The following is a 22,514-nucleotide window of genomic DNA, read 5'->3' on the forward strand; positions in this document are numbered from 1 at the left end:
ATATTCTTAAAGCAATAGTTTATCAAACGTGAAGCAACAAATAACCTTAGAGCATTATTCCACAATGAGACTCAAAATTCACAACACAGCATCCAATAAGCATAAATTCATGTTTCTGACATGGTGCTTGAATAGAAGTGCCCACAAAGCCATCAGAATGAATCTTTTTGTTGAAGATGTGGGTGACCTTATCACATGGATGCCTAATTACAAGAATCCTAAAGCCGGCCAGCCGAGTAGTGGGGTTTTTCTGACCATCGAAAAACACAAAAAGGAAGTCAGGGTGACATGGAAACAAAAGAAAATGATTTTTTTTTTGTCACCTTTTAAAACTTAAGGCTGGAAGAATTTTTGTTTGCGTCGATCTTGGCTCTAAACTCCTGATGCATATTATTGGGAGGATTAACAGCTGAAGAAACATCAACAACTTTACTCAGGAATATCCATTTGCTCAACCACTATAACTCCTGTTTGGCTTACATTTCAATGAACAATGAACTGAGATACATGTAAGCATGTAGGAAAACAAATTCTGAGAAAAATCTCAGCCCGAAGGACCAATAGTTTTCATCTGCAGATTATAACAAGGATTCAACAAAACCTCAGGACCAAATCTGACAGATGCCCCCAAAATAGCACAGGGGGAAAATGTACAGATTACAAGTATATCATGCTCCCTATACTGCCAGGCCGAGAAAACTGGCAATAAAAGTCTCTACACTTACACCTACAATGGTTAATAAATCCAAAAGCCTATTATCTACCTAGCCTGATGAAGGCTGAATTCGCTTCAAAATTTGGACAACTTGCTTCATTGTAGGCCTGTGGGAGAGGGACTCAACAGTACATGTGACAGCCAAGTGCAATACGTGCTCCAGAGCGTCCTGGGGACCTGCATTCCAAAGCCCAGCTGTGAAGAAATCCTCAGCCCGACCCTGCCCTACCAGCATGCGCGCCCAAGAAACGATATTGAAACCATTTGCGTGTGTAGAAAATGAAGGATCCAAGGCCTTCTTATCTGATAGCAATTCAAGCAGCACAACACCATAGCTGTAAACATCAGCCTTCTCAGACACACGACAGGTCATAGCATACTCAGGCGCTACATACCCAAATGTCCCCGCTACACCGGTTGTTGCATGGGTTTCAGAAGTTCCCAAAAGCCTTGATAACCCAAAGTCAGACAAATAAGCATTGAAGTCATTGTCCAACAATATATTACTTGGCTTGACATCACGGTGTAGAATGCGCGGAACACACTGGTCATGCAGATAAGCAAGTGCGCGGGCTATATCCAGAGCAATCTTGTGAAGAACCTTCCAGTCAACAACTCTTCTGGATCTTTCCTTAATAAAATTTTCCAAATTACCTCCAGGCAAATAATTATATATGAGGAACATTTCTGTTTCACTAGCATGGTAACCTATTAAAGTTACAAGATTAGGGTGTCTCACCCTCTGAAGTGTCTTAATCTCAGCATGGAACTGTTGTACACCTTGGAACCTTCCAGCAGCAAGCCTCTTTACAGCCACTATGACTCCTGGAGAAATTTCAGCCCTGTAAGTGGCCCCAAAACCTCCACTCCCAATGCAGTTGCCATTACTGAAATTTCCTGTTGTGCAAACAATATTCTCGAATGTCAGTGGAACCCTAATGTCAATGAAAACTCTAATTTCCCTCGATTCAGAAACCTGCACCCTGGAGTTTGGAACCCATTTTCGCGTGTAAAAGAAAAGGATGATTAGAGCTAGAAGAACTAAGACAATGACTGAAGCAGAAGTTATGGATGCAATCTCGATCGAGCTCAATCTATTACTAACTCTTTCTGATGGGGAAGTTACATTTCTTTGTGAATCCCCATTGCTATCTGGCAGAGATGGAGATGGTACCATCAAGGAGACTACAGGACAAGAGGAAAGGAAAGGGTTTCCTTGGAGTACACTGCAATTCATCACATTAAGGTTCTGCGGAAATGGTCCAGACAAGTTATTGAAGGATGCATTAAAAGTTGACAGAGAGGTGACATTAGCCAAACCAGAGGGAATCTGCCCTGAGAGTTTATTGTTGTCAATCAGAAGAACAGTTAAATTTCTCAAGTCCGCAATACTTTCTGGAATCCCACCAGAAAGAGAATTTGATGAAAGTTCTAACACTTCAAGGGAGCTAAAACCTGTGAAGCCAGGGATGGCACCAGTCAGGTTGTTACCAGCCAGGGAAAGATACTTAAGATGCTTCATATGACTAACACCTGTTGGAATCTGACCTTGAAGTTTGTTCCCACTCAAGTCAAGAACAACAAGGAACTTCAAATCTCCAAGACTTTGGGGTATTGACCCAGATATTTGATTCTCAGAGGCATCCAAGAATCTAAGAGATCTACACATTGCACCGATCTTCAAGGGGATATTACCCGAAAATTTGTTGTTGCTAATATTAGTAATCATTCCATTTAATCCATCACATTTTCCGAATAGACTTCCAGGAAATGATCCATTCAGATTATTTCCACCAGCAAGAAATGCATAATCAGTCTGCTCCTCCAATCTCTCTGCTGCAACTGGAAGCCATAGCAGTGGACCGCTGAAGTTGTTCCCACCAAAATTGTGAATCATAAACCTAGCACCAGAAAATGGCAAAGGAGCTCCAAGACTAGTTTTGCAAGTAAAGTACGATAGATATGCAAATGATGAGTTGTGAGCTCCAAGAAGATCTGAATTGGAGGAGGGCATACAGCTGCACACACTGTAATTAAATTTGGGAATAGGCCCTGACATGAGGTTCCCACTAATGTCAAAAAGGGTCATACAAGGAACTGGAAGTTTCTTATCGAGCTCTCCGGTAAGCTTATTTGAGCTCAAATCAAGATAATGCAGCTTCTTGCATCTCTCAAACACTCCAATGATCTCTCCACTGAAAAGGTTCATAGCTAAGTTCACCATTTCCAGGTTCTCACAACTACCCCAGTTGCTTGGAAGCTTCCCTTCCAGATTAGCCCTAGGCGCCCAAACAATTCTTAACTTTGGAAGGGTTGTAATTTCCATTGGAATTGAGCCTTCAAAATAATTGTACTCGCCCTGAGAATCAGGTGATGAATCTCCACTTGAATTTCCATCGGTTGGAAGTGGGTTAAAAAGATTCAAGAGGACAAGAACCGACAAGTTGAGGCACTGTCCAAGCTCAGCAGGGATTGGACCGCTAAGGCTGTTTCTAGAAACATCTAAAACTTCAAGCCTTTGAAGCCGACCAAGCTCTCTAGGAATGACATCACCCAACATATTTGAAAACAACATGAGTGTCCGTAAACGCCCACAACTTCCCAAACTAGGCGGAATCTGATTTTCTAGGAAATTCTGAGACACATCAAGATGTTCAATACTAGGACAGTTATATCCAAATTCATCCGGAAAATCCCCAGTTAACTTATTTTGGGACAGATAAAGCCCCTGCAACCTCGGAAAACTACCAAAAATACCAGGAATCGACCCGTTCACTCTATTACCAGCTAAATTCAAGACCTCCAAATCCACACATTTTGAAAGTGAAATAGGAATCTCCCCCTCAATTCTATTGAACCCAAGATTCAAAAACCGCAATTTTCTCAAACCCGGAAATCTCGAAGGCAATTTCCCAGTCAACGAATTCCCCTCAAGATCAAGCACCTCTAACCTTTCTAAACCCCAAATTTCCACAGGAAGTTCACCCCTAAGACCATTACAAGGCAGATATAAAACTCTAAGCTCAGTGAGTTTCCCAATCAAAGCTGACAAATTGCCTACTAATTTTCCACTACCACTTAAACAAGTTCTTCTAATTCCAAAGCCATTATATGGAAACTCAGAAAACTCAGAGCAAGAAAGAGCTTGAGAAGAATTACCTCTGTAGCCACCACCACCACCAGTGATACTGATCTCGGAAACCCTGGAATTCGAGTCGCACAAGATCCCGAACCAGGAACAGTGATCCGGGTTGTCGGAGTTCCAGCCAGAGAGAATCCCAGAAGGGTCAGAAACAGAGTTCTTGAATTCCAGCAGTATCGATTTCTCGGGAAACACCTTCCCGGAAACCGAAGAAGAGTTGCAAAACAGAAAAAACAGTAAAAACAAAACCAGGGTCTTGGTTTTACGTAACAGGTGGCATTTCATTTTCTCAGTAGAGTCAAGAAACCCCACGAACACTGAGAAATCTCTTAGCTTCTCTCTCCCAAAGAGAGAGAGAGAGAGAGAGAGAGAGAGAGAGAGAGAGAGAGAGAGACTCTGTTTGAGAAATATTTGATGCAGAGAGACACAACCCAGTTCTCTTAGGTTTGTGAAAACAAGAATTTCGTCTTAAAAGCGAGTTTTTTCGCTTCAATAATTCTACTACCACCTCTTCTTTTTCTTGGTCTGTTGTCCGAGACTCTGAGAGCTGCTTTCTTTGCTTTGCCTTCGTTTCTTTTCTTTTCTTTTTTAAAATGTTTTAATTTGTTTTTCTTCCACGCCTGTGTTTTCTGCGAGCTGGGGACCGGTGGGGGTGGACCCAAGACCCGGTCAACAAGTTATAAATCGGATCGTCTATACGCGGCGGCTCGCTGTTGGACCAAGTGGGTGATGGGTCCCAGAATTGTAGTCCACGTGGTCTCGCATTTATGCCACGCGTAATATCTGACCGTTAGTGCCTCCGTATGTTTTTTGTCTGTCGCACGAAAAGTCAACTATTATGTTCCACCAGTGTTTTATAGATTCTCTCTGTTCCTTATTCACACTTTCATAGTAAGAATTTAATTGGAAGAATAAGAATCCTCCTGCCTTTTTTTTTTTTTTTTTTTAAAAAAAAAGAAATAATTTTAAGAAAAAATATAAAATCAATCCATGCAGGATGAATCTTTATAAAAGCAATTCATGTGATTTGAATTTTATAGAATATATATTTTTCAAACTACATAAACTGATTCCATAAAGGTACAAAGTTACAAACTGATTTATAATTTGTTTTTTTTTTCTTCTAATTCTTATATGATATTGTTTTTATGATATGAAACAAAGCTAATAATTGTTTTTTGCAAAAATAAAATGAAGCTAAAAATTGCATTTTTGTGTTTTCATTTTTCCCTATTTTGCATTTTTCCTGATTTTTATGGATTATTAATTAATATTTTTGTTTTCAAAGGACAAACAAAAGTCAAAACACAAAAATGTCAACTTCAATATTTTATTGAATATCACAGTGCATAATAGAGATTAGAGGGTGTAGAGTGTTATCTAATTATTTATTGATCTAAAATCCACCTATATATATATATATATATATATATATATATATAAGTTAACTGGTTTGTTTTTAAAAAAGAAATAAAGAAATAAAGAAAAAGGAGGAAAGATATTAGCCAAATATCTGCTATAATTTGGGAGCGTCTGATCAAAATCAATCCATCTCAATGATTGGCTCTTCAACTTCCGATTTTGGTGTTGTTTTTCACAATAATAGTAATAAAAGGAATTCGGACCCATTGGCTAACTCTGACTAAAAATAAAAGGAAAAAATTGTAAAATTAGTCAATATGGTTTACCTGATTTATAATTTATTTTTTGTGATATCGAAACGAAGTCAGAGGTCAATGTCGTATGCAAAAAATATAATTTAGTTCCTACAGTTAAATTTCATCTATTAATTTAACGAATTCTGTTAGTGTGTCACGTCACATCTAATAACAGTATGACACATGTCATATTATATTTATGACTTTTAAAAAGCATACTTGAATTTTTCATGTCATATTATTATGCCAACTAATATTCCCACCTCAGATTTATATTTTTTGCATACCACATGGACCTCTGAGTTCGTTTTGATATCACAGAGAGTAAATTGTAAATTAGGTAAATCACATGGACTAATTTTATATTTTTCTAAAAAAAAATATATAATTGGAAAAAAAAAACGCTCGGAGGAGGGCCATTAATCCATTACTTAAAAATATTTTTTGAAAATAAAAGAAAAAAATGGTATGACCAAAAATTCCACGTGTATCTTGCAATGACCAAGCAGTTTCTGAAGGAAACCCTTGACGTGGCGCAACGCATAGACAACCCTTAAAAACCAGATCAAAACGCACCGTACAGGCTCCTCCTCTTCCCCATGTCCCAACTGAGAGCAATTTTAAGAAGGCGCGAAACACAAATACAGTTGGTTTCGAGGTAACTGAACCGAAAACGCCGAAAATGTCGCAGAGCCCTTCGTCACTCACACTTTCCCAAAACCCTAATTTCCCAATTGGCATTCATGCGTTTCCTCCGTTTGTTTTTCTACTTTTTTCCTTTCCCCATACTCTGCAACAAAACCGTAAACCAACAGCCAACAGACCTCGCAAAACAAAAAACCAGAAAACTCACCTGATGGTCTGACCTTTTTCTCCGCTATTCAACGCATTTGATTTCAGGCGAATTCATCTCGCTGACTTTGGTTTCTTTTACAACTGGGGTTTAACAATCTTGGTTTTAATTACCCAACAAATTTTTTGTTATTTAATATATATGTAAATTTTTTTTTTTTTTTGGGTGTTCTTTCGAGTTATTTATTAGATTGGATTGAGGTGAGGAGGGATCTGCTGATCGCCGGTGCCGCCTCCGGCGTGTTGATTTCAGCGGCGGGACGTTGGGAGCCAAAGGGCTTTTACGATTGAAGTGAGTTTCTTCACGATCGTCTTTTTTAATTTGTTTTTTTTTTTTTTTTTTTGGATATATGACAGAGAATACACCACAACTTTTTTTCCCTGGTTGAAACCAAGCACGTGAATTTCCTGGTTGGCATGAGAGAAAAAATGGGCTTGATATACGATTGTCTGTGATTTTAAACGAATTCTTTTATAAATGTGAAAATGGTGATTGGAAACTGACAAATTAGGCAGGAAAAAATGCGTATAAGGAGGGGGAAGAAGCAGCATTATGTGTATTAGCTTGCAAAACTTCCTAGTCTAGGGTGCCAACGATTAATCAGGGGCTTTTATTCGATCTAAAACAGAGTTAACTTGGTGGGTAGAAGAAACTTTTTTAGATGGGTGAATTTCACTTTTTATATACGAATGTAACTGATATATCTTAGTTGTTAGTTTTAGGAGTTTAACTCATAATTGTGACTTTTTTCTAGGAGTAATGCTACACATACTCCCACTTTTCTACACCAATTTTTCCACACTCATTGGATTAAAATCCAATAAAATTCATCTCATATCCAATTATGGTTTTAAAAGCCACGTATAGATGTAGGGATATGGGTGTGGTGAAATGGGAGTAAGTGTAGCATTAATTACTTAGGTTTACTTTCTTTCTTAGAAAGAGCAAAGACCATTAATTCTATTCTATGGAGCATTAATTTCCCATTTTCATAGTTTGTCTACGTGCTTATTAGTAAAATAAGCCACTTGAGGTTGCATTAGTTTGTGTTTGTCGGTTGACAACTAATCCCTTTGGATTTTCTTCCTTTCCTTTTGAAGTTGGCTAATTCTTGCTGTTCAAAACAAAAACTGTCGGTGTGTCATACATGTGAAACTTTCGTCATGCTTTGTCTTTTCTTTCATAAACGCAGTTGACTTGCAATTCTTCATTGCAAAGTAAAGTAGATATATTATTAGACCTTTGGAACCTTAATGTTGTCAATAATTAATTTCAGTGATGGACTTGAAAAGTGGGAGTGGAAGCAGCAAGAATTTGGGAACACATCCAGAGATTACTGATGGAACCGTTAGCAGTAAGCATTCAGATACACATCCAGAGGTTCTTGACGATAGCGGGAGCAGTGAACAATATTTTGAAATAGATCCATATCTCCTAGTCGGGAGCCAAAGCAGTAGGTTTGTGAAAACACATGTAGAGGTTAGTGATGGAAGTGGAAGCAGTGAGTATTCAGAAACACATGGAGATGTTATAGACAGGATTTCAAGCAGTAAGCATTCAGAAACACATGGAGATGTTATTGATGGGAGTGATAGCTTCAAGCATTCATCTAGTCATCAGGAGGATGCTGTTAATGAAGGCGACCCACATACCCTAGCCAAAAGGTTAGGGCCTTCTTCTTCTTCTTCTTCTTCTTCTTCATCAGACTCGTCATTGGAAGATCTCTTCCAAATCGATAAAGATGAAATCCACAATTCTGGAGCACAAATTGCTTCCTTCCCTGATCCTGACGACCGAGCATTAAAAGATGAAAGTGATACTTCCAGGAACAGCTCTTCTATATCAGAAGAAAAAGGCAATGTCTCTCCAGGTCCCACATCAACTTCTCAAGTTTCTGATATAATCTATGAATTAGTGGTGCATGGTTTGCCGTCGACACAATCCCCTCAGATACAAGTAATGGATCGGTCAGAAGGATATGATCCTGATAGGATTCCCTCTTCCGTGTTTACAACAACTAAATCCACAACACCAATGGAATGGAGTGTTGCTTCCAATGAATCATTATTTAGCATTCACATAGGGAACAATAGTTTCTCCAAGGAGCCGATCATCCTCAGCCCACACCCTCCAGTTCCAGTGGCTGTAATTGACACACAAAATATCAAAATAGATAAGGAACAGTCTGGAGCTACTGTAGTGGCTGATGAGACTCTTAAGGATGCAGAAAGAGTAGGTGCAGAAGCTCAAAGTGAGGAAAATTCCCCTAGCCTCTCCCGTTATTCAAATGCAAGTGGAATCAGTGCACGCTCATTTGCTTTCCCCGTGTAAGCCTATGTTCATTCTTTAACATCTTTGGATGCACATTTCTCTTCTTACATTGGGAGTGCTCCTGATCTTTCTCTCTATCATATCTATTGCAAACATGCTCATATACCTTCATACTCACTTCAAAGCTATATGTATATATGTTTGTAGACTTGGAGTGTATGGGAGTTGCAATAGACATGCCTCTAGGTTGAGGTGTATCTCTATTTGCAAGTAACTATATACTACTTTTCTCCGCATATATATGTATGATACATGCATCATACTGAAAAAGAAAGGTTACCAAACTTAGTATTCCGTCAATAAGGAATATATCCTTTGTGTGATGCAGAGAGAAGAAGTGTGCATGGACATCGTGCTACTGTTCTAATTGTAGCTGGGCGTTCCGCTACTGTACATGGCCAAGCTGCTACTGTTCTAATTGTAGCTGGGCGTTCCGCTACTGTTGGAACTGTAGCAAAAAAAGATTGTGTTGTTATTCCTCTACCATGTATGCCTTTCTTTCTTTACCTATAATAACTGCATGACAAGCATCAATTGAAAACACATATATCATTCTTCTACATATTTCCCCTCTTATCTTTTAACTCATTTGTTGTATTTTATATTAGTCAAAATAAAGATCAAGTGATTGAAGTCTAACATTTCCTATCAATTTAGGTTTTGAAATTAGTGGTAATATATCATCATATCAAAACTGGTAGTTTTGAGTTCGAATCTTGATTCCACCCTACCTTCTATTCGAAAGTAAAATATTTTATGTGTTGATTCCTCAAGTGAGAGTTAGAATATTGATCAAGTGATTTATTTCATCACTTTCTATCAGCTTATCTTTTTAGGATAAATAATAATTTATTAGTTTTCTTAGTTTCCTTTGATTTCTTTTCCGGTTTTCTTGATTTGTAATGATATGTACATTATAGCAAACATATTGATCTAGTCTATTTTGGATCACTGCAGTTTGGCTGAAGGGGAAAAAAATGGTTCTCCCAAGACGGATGGAGAGCGGCAGCATCAGGAGCCACCAGCCACTTCAAATTCAACTGCCAAATATTGGGTTCCTTACCTTTCTTGGTGCCCATGGGGTTGTAACGGTTGTTCTTGTCCTTCTTGTTGTTAGCAAAGTGAGTGTTACAAACTGTAAAGCGTCCTTGTTCATAATGAGTAACTAGCTAGCCATCTCCTTTGGGTACTTGGAACTGAGGAAAGAATAAAATGTGGATTCAGGTTTGTTGAATTTTTAACTAGAGTTCTGTTTAGGCAGTCAAGATGCAAAGGGCCAAAGGTTGAAGTTCTTCTTTTTACCCTGATCAATTGAATAATATTTTTTTTCTAGTTTCAGGTTCAAATATGCTCTCTCTCTCTCTCTCTCTCTCTCTCGCTCTCTCGCTCTCTCTCTTAATAAATATGCTACTAGGTATTTTCCTATTTGCATTGGTTATCTTCTTTTAGCATCGAGAAGAAATTGATAATGGAGGCAATGGTTGGGGAATTTCTAGACCTATGTCCATTGGATATTTGAATGGAGTTGGGGAAGAAACTATTTGGTATATAATTTTTTTTTTTTTTTTTTAGTGGTTAAGAGCATTCAATATATGATATTCCATTTTCAATCTTTGATAGGGCAGTAAAATTTGTCTCTCATTTACTGATATGTTCCTTGAATTAGATTGTGATAACACATGTAGCATACCACAGTGAAGCTTACAGGATTTCTTATTCAATTCGAAGGTCCCAGTCAGGCTGCATTTAGCATGGAAGCAGAAGAAACTGCAAAGCTAGAGTTGCCAGTAAGGCAATATTTCTCCATGTCATGACATCTAAGGAGGAAGGGCACCCATCACCATCAGATCCCTTGTTCAATCAGGAAGTCTCAGTCAGTGAATTTGCTGTGGAAGCCTCAAAAATGTATATTGCTAAATCCACCAGTACTTAACCACATCACAGAAACCTATATGAAAAACTGAGGTCTTCCCTACACTGCATCATCAGCAAGGCGAGTGAGCAACATGTGGCATCCAAGTATGAAGGGCACTGCATTGCGGTGAGCTCTATCTGGTGCCTCTTCGAAAGAGTAATGATATTTAATAGACTCTCATATGACTGTCATACAACTATTATAATATGACAATAAAAGTCAACCTTTAAATTAATAAGGGTTTGTAAAAATAAAAATTAATAACTGATATGTACTACTACATCATCATAGTTGTATGACAGTCGTATGAGAGTCTACTAAATATTATTTTTTGTCTGGTTTGATTATTTAATTGTGATTTGTGACCTTATATTAACAACATTGAGGCAATATTTTATGTCAAAGGCAACTTTGAGCCATCCATATGTGGTCCAAGGTGACCAAGGCACTGACCTGAAAATCATGAACATCATTAAGGGGGATAGCAAGGAACTGTTCTGCCTTTAAAATGGCATTGTCCAGCTGCCAATGGGATGATTTTCAGAAAACATAATTAAAATCAAATCATTGGCTTTGCTTGCTCAGAATGATTGGCTATGCCGACAAATATTATATGATTGGAAATTCTTAAAATACCAGTAGGTATTGTGTTATTATATAATTAAAAAAACACTCTGCATTAGTACTAATGCATTCTATATTTATAATGGCTTGAAGTTAGATCTTTTGACAAAATTTAATTCATTTATTAATGATTAATTTTGCTCCCATCCCCACAAAAGGAACCAAACATTGAAAAATCTGCCACTTTCTCTAATTATTTTGTTTTTTTTTTACAAAAACATTTTCTTTAGAAAAGATTTTACATGTCGAGACTCAAAACAACGCAAACTAAAAAAAATAAAAATAAAATGAAATTACTTTTCTTGGCATGCATTTTAATTAAAATTATCCAATTCAAACTTTTTGTTCCATTATTCTTTAACTTGGCCATACCAATTTTAGTAAAACTAAGGTTAGTGTGGTGGTCACCTAACCCAAGATAGCAGTGGCCGCCTTTCTGTCTGTTGGCTTCGTGTTGGCTAGTAAGATTAACTAGTGGCTCAGCAGATCGGATTGAAATTCTCTCAAATTATTTAAAATTGGAAAATCTCATATTACGAAATCGTGGCCCTTCATTTTAAATCCAATAGTTTATAAAATGTAAGCTGCTTTTGTATAACTGAGACATTAAATTTTGATTTTAAGTTGACTTTTGTTTTACCGGGGTTTAAATGATTTTATAAATTATTGAATTTAAAATAAAAGACTACGATTTCCTAATATGAAAATCTTCAATTTTGAGTAATAAAAGACAACACTTTTTTCATATGTAATCCCTATTAAATTATTTCTCAATTTTTACATTTTTCAAGGCAAAACAACTTGGATAAATTTTTGGCTTGGAAAAACCTTTCTCTAGTTAAACATCATGTTTGGTCCCCTCATCCCAAAGATATTCTCAATATCAACTTTAATGTTGCAATTAGATATTTTTTAATATATATATATTTTAAATTATAATATTAAAATATTATATATATATTTTTTAAATTAAAATAATAAAATAATAATAAAAAAAAAAATTTACGCCTGGCGTACATCACTGTTAATGCACGCCGGGCGTAAACTCTATGATCTCTCTTAGAAGGGTAAAGATAAACAGCACGCCGCGTGCTGTGAATCAGTGCTCCTCTTAGAAATAACTAGTCCTTGGTGGCAGTTGGCAGTTGTGTGCCTTAAAAAACGAAACATCTTCATCAAATATTACCACCTTGTGACCCACCAAATCATTTAGGAAGCTTTCTCTCCTAGAAAAATGAGGCTGCCATGTACACTCAGCTTTTGTGTTGGCCTTATAAATGTGAAAGAGGATCATTTTCAGTTCATTTTAAATCGGAAAATATTCACTTAATGGTCAAGATCTCTTTAAAGAGATCTCGAGGTTATAAATATGACATTTGTCCCATTAATAAAAAAATAAAATAAAATATTATATATTTTTAAAAAATAATTATAAAATAAAATTATAAAAAATTAAGGAGTGGCTGGCCACCTATTGGGGGCTAATTTGGGGTGGCCAAAGCCAACCCATGGCCCTTGGGGGTGGTCGGCCAAGGGCCAGTTATAAAAAAATAAAAAATAAAAATTGTTTTGGCCCTTGGGGGTGGCCGGGGCTAGATCTAATCTGAAATATTATTTTTTTTGTAGTGGGACATGTGTCCTATTTGTAGCCGTATGATTTTTAAGAAAAAATTTTAACCATAAACTGAATTTTCCCTGGTCCATTATGGACTGGAGAGGATCCTATTCCTATAAATATTGAGTTGACATTTTCTTTATTTATTGTGAGACTTTTTTCATTCAATATTTTTTAATACTTTTTATTTAAAACATTTTCAAACCACAAAATAAATATATATACATATAATAATTTTGAAAATTATTTAATGTTCTCACCCAAGCTGTATATTTTTATTCTTGAGGATGATTTTCTGCTTATCATCCCTCCACCATCAGAATCTCTCACCAGAATGGAAAATATCACCATCATCTCGAATACTCTTAGATTGTCTTTCTCGATTTCAAGATGCTTAGCAATTGAATAGTTTGCCTTTATAAGGAGTAATTTAATTCACTATGAACCACGTCTTATTACATAGAAATTACTAGTTTAAATTCTTCTTTCTCTTCGCGTGCGGACATGTCCCCTTCCCCATAGGCGGCCTGTGCCTGCCTACTAAACTTATGAGGTGATGTGGCTACTCTCAACGCCATCTCTATAGGCGGCCAGTGCCTGCCTACTAAACTTATGAGGTGATGTAACTACTCTCAACACCATCGGGAATGGTTGCAGCCACTCATTGCTTGTCATTTGGTAGTGACGGCATTAAATCGGCTCCTACTACTTCACGTGAAGGTTGGGGATGGCGCCCGCCACCAGGTGAAGGGAGGATGGCTGACGTCAGTTAAACTCTTTGGTTTTTTTTTTTTTTTTTTAAGTGTTTTATTGAATGAAACTCAACGAAGGACCAAGCAATTAATGAAACTCAACGAACACCAGCTGGCAGCTTCCTTCATTATAATTCACAATTCCCACCACCCCAGAAGTAGTCCTGCATGCCTTTTCTCCGCCAATCCCCATCGGCCATCTCTCTCTCTCTTTGAGAGAGTTTCTTTTGTCAAGAATGTCAAGCAAGAAGGGCAGGGTGACGGTCCACTCAAAGCTAACCGTAGTACCCAGCAAACAGATCCGGCCGGGCACGACCCATCCGTTATCCACACTGGATCATGCCATGGGGCTCCACACACTCCACATTATCTTCTACTACAGGGAAAACCTGTTCCACTCCTTTGACTTGGACCCGTTGAGGGAGTCCCTGTCCGAGGTCATTTCTCTGTATCCGCCGGTTACGGGAAGGTTGACCCGAGTGGATAACGGTAATTGGGAAGTGAAGTGCAATGATGCCGGAGTTCGGGTCATACGTGCCAGAGTGGAGGCCACCCTTGATGAGTGGCTCAGATCTGCTGATGGGTCGGAGGAGAGGGATCTAACGATGTTGGAGGACATGCCCCACGATCCTAATATGTGGTCACCCTTCCAAATCCAGGTTCTTTTTTTTTTTTTTTTTTTTTCTCAATTTCTTGGGGCTCATTTTGATGTATTTTCTTTGATTTAGTTTACAAATGGATCATGTGGGCAAATTTTTTCGTCGGAATGGGATGCATGAATATTTTCTTTACTATAAAGTTCATGGTTAACTCCTCCCTCCCATGTCGTGCATTACACCATGGCCACCGGGACGGAACCAAAAAATTTTATCGGACTTAAAAGCATGAATAAAAAATATATTAAGATTGAATATTAAATTAGTATTATTATTGACTATTGTTGTTGTTGTGTATAAATTGAAGCAAGTAAATAAGGTAGCCGTTTGCCTGCAAGTTCCAAGGAGTTGTATTGCATTACTGCCTACAAGTTTCAAGGAGTCTCAGGCCAGTAAGTCTGGCAGGGGCCAGCAAGTCCAGGAGTGGACAAGTCTACAATTTTAGGCCTAATTTTTTATTTATTATTATTTAACTAAACTACATTAATGAGAATACAGATCATGAATTAGAGAATATTCAGTTAGTTATATTTGAGAGATAATTTTGTCTTTTCACTTTTATGAGATAAGGGTCGGTGAAGATAGGGAGGTGACGCATTGGTAGCGGAAGAAATTAATATACGGTAGAATTTTACTTCAAGTTTTTTTATATAAATTTTATCCCCAATTTCTGTTGTTGCAGATAAATGAGTTTGAAGGAGGTGGTGTAGCAATTGGACTAAGTTGCTCACACATGCATGCAGACACAACCAGTGCAACCCTACTCTTCAAATCATGGACCGAGAATCGTCGGAAAAAACCCATCGAGCACCCACCTTTCTTCAACCCACAACAAGCACTCTGTGGCCGACCAATTCCAAACACACACACAAAATCACTTAAATATCATGCAACCATGTCCAAAGCAAGTGTTACTACCTCCACAGCCACCTTTAAATTTTCCAATTCAGTGATCCAGCAATGCCTCACTGAAGTCCATGAAGATTGCCCTAATGCCACTCCTTTTGATTTGCTAGCTGCACTCTTTTGGGCACGTGTCGCACGATTGAAGGGCCCTAAAAATGACTCAGAACACTCCCTCTCAATTTGTATCGACTTCAGGATGCAGTTGCAACTGCCGTTCGGGTATTTTGGCAATGCATTGCATTTTTCAGTACTATCATTGAAGGGAGGAGAGATTGGCCGGGCAACGTTAGGACAAGTGGTGAAGTTGGTGCACGGCCACGTATTGGGCATCGAGGAGGAGGAATTTTGGACAACTATAGATTGGTTTGAATCACAAAAGGGAGAGGGGGGAAAGTTTGCACAACCCTTTAGGATGTATGGCCCTGAACTCACATGTATTAGCTTGGAGCACATGGCTGTTCCTAGCGGGGTGGCAGGGAGCCCCGCTACGTCGTCGTTGATATATGCGTCGGCGTTCGACAAGAACAATAAGCCGGTTCATGTGTCATATAACGTGGGGAATGTGGAGGGAGAAGGGTTGATTGTGGTAATGCCTTCAAGTGAAGAAGGGCTTTCAAGGACGGTGATGGTGACTTTGCCTGAGAAGGAATTGGCTGAGCTATGCGAGGACCAAGCTATCATGCGCCTAGAACCAACAATGCTACTAAGTGGGAAAAGTTAGTTCCTCTGTTTTTCTAGTTTTCATCTAAGGATATGTTCATTTGCCTATGCTTTGGCCAAAATTTAGAAAAGAAAAAAAAAAAATCTTATTTCACAAGATAAATAATAATAATAATAATAATAATAAAGTGATGAACATTAATCTGTACTTAGCACTCATAGCAGTGTGAATGATGTAGATGGTTATTAACAAAAGCATCCCATTATCCAAATGAAAGTGGACTGCATCCATGAAAGTATAAGTAGAGAGTAGAGAGAATCAATTCTTCGGAGGAGTGTTAGCAAACTTCCATTGAAAATGATCCGTGTTTTGATAGCTTCTACTACCAGCTACCTCCTCGATGGGTACAGCATCATATATCTCTTTCAGGTCTGCTTCTGTAAATTTCACCTTCAAAGAACCAACATTGTCATCCAGGTTCTTGATCTTGGTTGTCCCTTTGAAAATTCAAGGCAAATGAACAGTGAGAAATCTCAGGCCAAACTCTCAACTTGCTTTGATTTCTTAAAAGGAAGCCGATATAAGTTAGCAAGCATTAGCATCAGTTGCTGGGAAAATTGCATCACATAATGAGCTCTGCCTTAAAGATTTTCTTGGGACCTATAACACTCAGAACCTATAAAATCAAATTAAAGTTTTACAATCATCATCCTTGAGATACATGTATGGACCTATTATTCCTCTTCTTAGTTCGGGAAGCTGGACTTCAAATTTGATTTGCTTCATCATCGTCATACTCAAAACATCTTTTAAACTTCCCAATGTTAATGAATCAAATTCAATTCGGTTTTCTTGAACAACTCAACTCAGCACAATTCAATTCAACTAAGCCTTGGCCAATGCCATTAGTTTTTCCTGAAAACAACTCCCCATATATTTAGCATACATGCTTATGTACTTAGATTTGCTACTGTGATCTCTTTAAACTAGAGAACAAGTGTTATTGTCTCTCCCAAAATAAGATGCATGCAGTTAACTTGTTATTTACCACTACTCAAAAACCAACATACCGCTAATTTACAAATACATCCACAATCTAGCAAGATGCCCAATGATGCTTTTAATCACAAATTCCAACCCACAATTAAATCAATCTTAGTTATGACCACAACCTAACACCATATTAATGAATACGTGGGAAAACTAAAATCTCTGAGTGCTTTTGAGGCTTTTTCTGACATCATAATCGTAGAATTGTCCAGCCAAGCAATCGGTTCTTGTCCATTTATATACTGAACTTTGAGAAATTCTTATGGCACATCATTGGGATAATTATGACATTTTTTTCTTGGCTTCCATGTCAACTTTATATCCTCTAAGCTCTTATCCTACATTTTCCAGCTTAAAAGGGAAAAAGCACGGGACACTTGGAGAAGAAATAGTATTTAATAACACCGAATAGAACTTCAGCCACATGTTTTTTTGTCTTTTTCTTCTCCACCACATTTGTGAGGAAAACTTATATATGGAGGACATTTTAGACTAACTTAAATTAATCAGGACTATAAAGTGAAAGCTGCTTACCAGGTATAGGTACAACATCATCCCCTTGTTCGAGTACCCATCCTAGTGCTAGCTGAGCAGGAGTGCATTGGTGCTTTCTAGCAAGGCTTTCTATTCGAGTATAAATAGTCTTGTTCTTGTCCAAATTGTCTCCCTGGAACCGAGGATGCATGACCTTATAGAAAAATGAACTGGCTGTTAGTTAAGCTTTTTTTTCTTTTATGAAGAAAGGCAAAAGTCTAGTAATCCTCAAGTTCTCTATAGGATGATGGTTCTTAGAAAAAATAAAAAAAGACAAAAATTGCTGCGTTTACGTGAAAATTTGTTTAGGGATTCTTGTAAGAAAAATACTAAATACCAGATGTGATGCCCTATTTTTCTTTTAAAGGCAGCTGAAGAGACATGTTTAATTGTACGAGTTTTCTATTCAAACTAACACTGAAGAGTAATGCACTGCTGAAAGAAAAATATCACAGTTGCCTGAAGATTTACGCAGACAATTATTATTCATTGAATGTCAAAAAATAGATGGGAAAAAATGTTGGTGAAATATATACCAAGGCGCTGTTTGCAGCCACACTTTCCACAATTCCTTTGCCACCAAAAAAACCACGACCAAGAGGACTGTATGGAACTATTCCAATGCCAAGTTCCCTGCATGCACAAGAGCATCAAGATATCATCCCATACTTCTGGAAAAGATGATTAAAATATTTTGAAATAAAAAACTCACACAAAATGGACATAACAACCATCCAATTAATATTTTCTGTTGTTGCAATTCTTTGAAAAAAGATAATACTATTGGAAACCTAAGAAAGAGAAAAAAGAAAGATATTTTAGATACATACTATCTAATCTCTAAATTAAAATCTTCATAGACAATAATAGATAATGAACAAGTAGCTCTAAATAAAAAATTTCACGTCAAGAATGGATAAACATGTCGATATGATATTCTTCAAAGGTTTCTCAAAGTTGAAGCACTCATGAGACTAAGACCAATTTTCATAAAAACTTGGAGCTGTTAATTGAACTAACCTGCAAAGTGGGATTATCTCTTCCTCGATGTCACGTGTCCAGAGAGACCACTCCATTTGTAAAGCAGTGATGGGATGCACAGCATGTGCCCTCCTTATTGTATCTGGGCTGGCTTCAGATAGACCAATATACTTGACTTTTTTCTCTTCTACCAGTTTCTTAAGTTCACCTATCTATGTACCAATAAGATGTATTTAATTAGTTTTTCCATTTAGATCCCACTATCACTACAATGGAATAATGAATTTGCAGAGAATTTGATCATTTCAAAATTACAAATAGACCATCCTTGCAGGCATCTAGTTGAAAGAGAAAGAGAGTCGCTTACAGTTTCTTCTATAGGTACATTCGTGTCTACCCGATGCTGATAGTACAGATCAATGTATTCAACATCAAGACGCTTCAAGCTATCCTCACAGCATGAGCGAACATAGTCAGGGCTACCCTTCACTGTCATATGAAGGGATCCCATTCTTTGGATGCCAAATTTGGTGGCTATCTGAATTTTCTCTCTTGGCAACTGCTTCAAGGCCTGAAAGATATAAACTTCTTTCAATTAATATCACAAATTTTTAACGTGGTCATCAATTACTAATCAGTTCATTAACAACATAACATAAAGAAAATACTATCACCAAGATATTTCTACATCAGTGACAACCTTTATACATACTACTATAAAAAATCCTACTTCCTCAGCTAGTACAAGTAAAAAATTGATGATGTGTACCTTTCCAAGTAGAATTTCATTAGAATGGGGTCCATAAGCATCAGCTGTATCAAAGAAAGTGATTCCCTTACTGAATGCATACTTTATTACCGAGATTCCATCCTCATCAGAGAGAGGAGAATTGTAGCTTCCTGACAGGCCCATGCATCCAAACCCCAACTTTGAGACCTAAGAAAAAAATTTAAAAATTACAGAGAAATAACCAAGATAAAGTTGACAAAAGCTTGAGCCTTTTTTTTGATAAGTAAAGTTGTATATATCAAAAAGCACAGAAGGGCGCAACCCTAGTACACAAGAAGTATACAAGAGAATGCCTAAGTAGAAGTAGAAAAGAGAAAGTCAAAAAAGCTAATCACTAAATGAGCTAAACAAGCAGCTGTCCAAGTAAAGAGAAAATAAAAAGAAAAAGGACTTGAGCTCCTCCAAAGTCCTCTCTTGGTCTTCGAAATTTCTATCATTTCTTTTCCTCCACAGACTCTACATGAGGCAAAGTTAACAAAAGCTTGAGCTTTGGAAGAGCCCTTCTCTTTCATCCAACAACCAAAAACGTCACACTTCATCTTCATACAAACACCCATGCAACCTTAGCTTCGAAAATAACCAACCAAGCACAAGAAACCATTTCAACTTCATGAAAGCAAAAAAAGAAAGCTTAGATTCTTACCCTTGAAGCTGATCTACACTTCCTTGTTCCAAAAGCACCCTAAGGTCCCTCATTTTTCTCTTTTTCTCTCCTTTCTCTCTCTCTCTTATCTCTGTCTCGGTGGTTGGTCGAGTGGAAATGAGGGAGAGGGGTGGCTGCAAGCCTTAAAAACCGCAACCCTCCTCATTTTCGCCTTTTGGACGTGTCTGTTTTGCATGCACGGACGTTCCCATTCGAACGGAACTAGTCATTTTCGGACAGAAAACGTGCCTTTTAAAATTTTGAGACACGTGGCCTTTTCCAAATCCCATTCGAACGCGGGTAAATCCCATTTGAATGAGACATCCCAGTGTGAAACATTTCCAAGTGTTTGACACTTCCTTTTCTTTAACAACCCCTACCCTAATCTCCCATGACCATAACTGACTCATTTTACCCACTTCTAATTCTCATGTCTGCATCTAGTAAATTCCAAAATTTCATATTTAATTGTTATGGTTTGAAGCAGAGTGTTACAAAACTGACATCTCCCCCCACCCCAAAAAAATAAATAAATAAAAATGTTGTACGTGTATCAAATATATCCAAATCTCTTAGTTTAGTGTGCTAGGAAAGAGAATATAAGTACTCTTTAAGAGACATCATCAACCACAAGATTTCCTTTCTTCACAAGAAAATAACAAAATTCTTTGGATTTAAAACCTTACCTTAAGAGTAACTTGGTTATGAGGTATGCAATGGCTGCTTTGCTGTCATAGCAGAGTTTTGCGGGCATCATAAGCTCAATACACAATTGAATTATACTATAACCAAATTGCTCTAAACAATTTTTTTTTTTTTCATTCCCACTAAAACTTGCCGCACTTGCCGCCATGAGTGATTTCTCACGACATCAAAGCTTATAGATCACCTCCCACAAAATCATTCCTCTTCTCTGAGGTTGGTCCAATGAAAGAACCTGTAGAAGCCTGGCCATTACATGCTCATGCTTTGAGCATAGAATTTTCTTTCTTAGGAATGACGCAACTCCTGCTGCAGCATGCAGTAAGAAGTTCTTCTTGAAGGGCACCAACTGAATTTAGAAGGAATCATGTTTATTTTGACAGTTCTCTACACATTTATTCTCAAACTAGCCTGTGACTAAATAGTGCCATATAAATTGTTTCTAATTCATGGTGCACTGTTCATTGTTTACATCTAGATAGCTTGGTCCCCACCAAATTCTTACAAATTATAGCATATATACACCACATTATCTACAAGAGGATTATGTTTTATATTAATAACATGTTAAAGCTTCTTACCACATAAATGTAACTTGGCAACTACAAAAAGCATTTTAATTTTCGTTTAACATCTCCTTCATTCAAACGTCCATGATTTCAAATTCAGAGTTATATTTTATGAGTAGGCTCATGTATTCTCAAAAGATGAAGGCTTGAGATTCAAAACTATCATCAGGATTCATAGCCACCCAATAGCCATGCACATTTGTACAACCCTTGGAAATTGAATGGGCTATCTTGTATTTTACTAAGCATATTAGCTTCATCATCCATAGTAATTCTATAGAAGAAATGAAAATTATCGTTGATGGTACAGGATCAGCTTCCAGATATCAGTAAATGGCATCATTTTGGCCTTTTCGATATCAACACAGGATAGATTGATCTCGGATCCACTTGATCTTGAGAACAGGGGAGAAGTGTACCCATTGTGAGAATTAATCATTTCCTAGTCTCTGCCACAGCCACTGCCACCTCACAGTTAAAATTTTAGAACTTTGTTTTTGGGTAAATGAAACTTTAGTGTGATTGCACATAAATTTCCATAGACCTAATGGAAAGAATTTATGCTGATTCCGAGACCAGAAAGAAAGACAATTCTGTTATCAGAGTGTGACTAGCTTCTTGATACCTTAAAAACTCAAAAATATATCAAATGATGTAGATGGGTTTTCGAAGAATGCGAACAGATTACCTGTGGAAGTTTCCTGAAAAAAATTGAAATGGGTACTCAAGAAATGAGAATGGTATTTACCTCGAGGCCTTGATTGCCCAGTTTCACTCTTGGAATTTGGACTTCGTTGGCTTCTGCCATCTTTCAGATTTTATGTTTCTCTTCTCCAGATTTTCTGTCGCAGCGTCTTGTTGGGATTTCTGTGATCATTTGTCATCAGTTTCACACAGACGCATATACATATACGAGTTTGGAAGAAGCTAGTGGCAGCCTAGGACGGATAAGTGAAAGAGAGAAGGCTGAGAAGCCATGGCTAGATCACTTTAAAAAATATATGGCCTAAAAATTGCCACATCATTTAAATGACATCAACTTAACTCCACATAGCAACCTTAACGTTAACCAAAAGACCAACGGAAAGATTTCCTCATAAGTCGATAAGAAATTTCTTTCGACTTTAATCTATAAAGAGATAGTCTTCGTTAACATGTGAGATTCATATATTTTTTTAATAGTAAAATTAAAGTTGAAATAAATTTTAGGAGAAATTTTATTGAAGACCTTCGAACTTCTATCCGTTTTGAAATATCTCTTAAACTTCAAAATTTCTCAATTTAGTCTCCTGAACTTTCAATTGCTTTTAATTTGAACCTCTCCGTCAGATTTTAAACGTCACATAACGTTTATACCCTTGACTTTTGTATAAAATTTTAACTTCTAAAACTTTTTTTATTTAAAAAAAAAAAACAA

General features: G+C 37.3%; 3 protein-coding genes and 1 pseudogene across 3 annotated transcripts; 2 read left to right on the forward strand and 2 right to left on the reverse strand.

The window, feature by feature from the left end:
• Positions 1 to 757: 757 nt before the first annotated feature.
• LOC132177012 (LRR receptor-like serine/threonine-protein kinase RPK2 pseudogene) lies at positions 758 to 4,401 on the reverse strand (annotated as a pseudogene).
• A 3,245-nt stretch (positions 4,402 to 7,646) lies between these two features.
• Positions 7,647 to 9,816, forward strand: LOC148586615 (suppressor SRP40-like protein). The gene is made up of 2 exons (XM_088516106.1): positions 7,647 to 8,695; positions 9,657 to 9,816. Exons 1-2 carry the CDS (start codon positions 7,647 to 7,649, stop codon positions 9,814 to 9,816), a joined length of 1,209 nt encoding a protein of 402 aa, XP_088372232.1.
• A 3,926-nt stretch (positions 9,817 to 13,742) lies between these two features.
• Positions 13,743 to 15,979, forward strand: LOC132178598 (acetyl transferase 1). The gene is made up of 2 exons (XM_059591055.2): positions 13,743 to 14,264; positions 14,944 to 15,979. The coding sequence occupies exons 1-2, from the start codon at positions 13,842 to 13,844 to the stop codon at positions 15,886 to 15,888; spliced, it is 1,368 nt and encodes a 455-aa protein (XP_059447038.2). The 5' UTR covers positions 13,743 to 13,841; the 3' UTR covers positions 15,889 to 15,979.
• A 71-nt stretch (positions 15,980 to 16,050) lies between these two features.
• Positions 16,051 to 22,071, reverse strand: LOC132178600 (putative aldo-keto reductase 1). The gene is made up of 7 exons (XM_059591058.2): positions 21,846 to 22,071; positions 19,163 to 19,330; positions 18,761 to 18,964; positions 18,433 to 18,605; positions 17,949 to 18,045; positions 17,413 to 17,566; positions 16,051 to 16,325 (listed from the first exon to the last, which is right to left on the reverse strand). The coding sequence occupies exons 1-7, from the start codon at positions 21,903 to 21,905 to the stop codon at positions 16,147 to 16,149; spliced, it is 1,035 nt and encodes a 344-aa protein (XP_059447041.2). The 5' UTR covers positions 21,906 to 22,071; the 3' UTR covers positions 16,051 to 16,146.
• Positions 22,072 to 22,514: the final 443 nt, after the last annotated feature.

This window comes from Corylus avellana, chromosome 4 (assembly GCF_965113065.1).
Source record: "Corylus avellana chromosome 4, dhCorAvel1.hap1.2, whole genome shotgun sequence".
Classification (NCBI taxonomy): domain Eukaryota; kingdom Viridiplantae; phylum Streptophyta; class Magnoliopsida; order Fagales; family Betulaceae; genus Corylus; species Corylus avellana.

Coding starts and splice junctions, on each gene's coding strand:
- LOC148586615 (XM_088516106.1), top strand. CDS start 7,647: ATGGACTTGAAAAGTGGGAGTGGAAGCAGCAAGAATTTGGGAACACAT. Junction 8,696..9,656: donor CGCTCATTTGCTTTCCCCGT/GTAAGCCTATGT, acceptor GGATCACTGCAG/TTTGGCTGAAGGGGAAAAAA.
- LOC132178598 (XM_059591055.2), top strand. CDS start 13,842: ATGTCAAGCAAGAAGGGCAGGGTGACGGTCCACTCAAAGCTAACCGTA. Junction 14,265..14,943: donor GGTCACCCTTCCAAATCCAG/GTTCTTTTTTTT, acceptor CTGTTGTTGCAG/ATAAATGAGTTTGAAGGAGG.
- LOC132178600 (XM_059591058.2), bottom strand. CDS start 21,905: ATGGCAGAAGCCAACGAAGTCCAAATTCCAAGAGTGAAACTGGGCAAT. Junction 18,606..18,760: donor ATGTACCTATAGAAGAAACT/GTAAGCGACTCT, acceptor ATTGGTACATAG/ATAGGTGAACTTAAGAAACT. Junction 17,567..17,948: donor TGGCTGCAAACAGCGCCTTG/GTATATATTTCA, acceptor TTTTTCTATAAG/GTCATGCATCCTCGGTTCCA.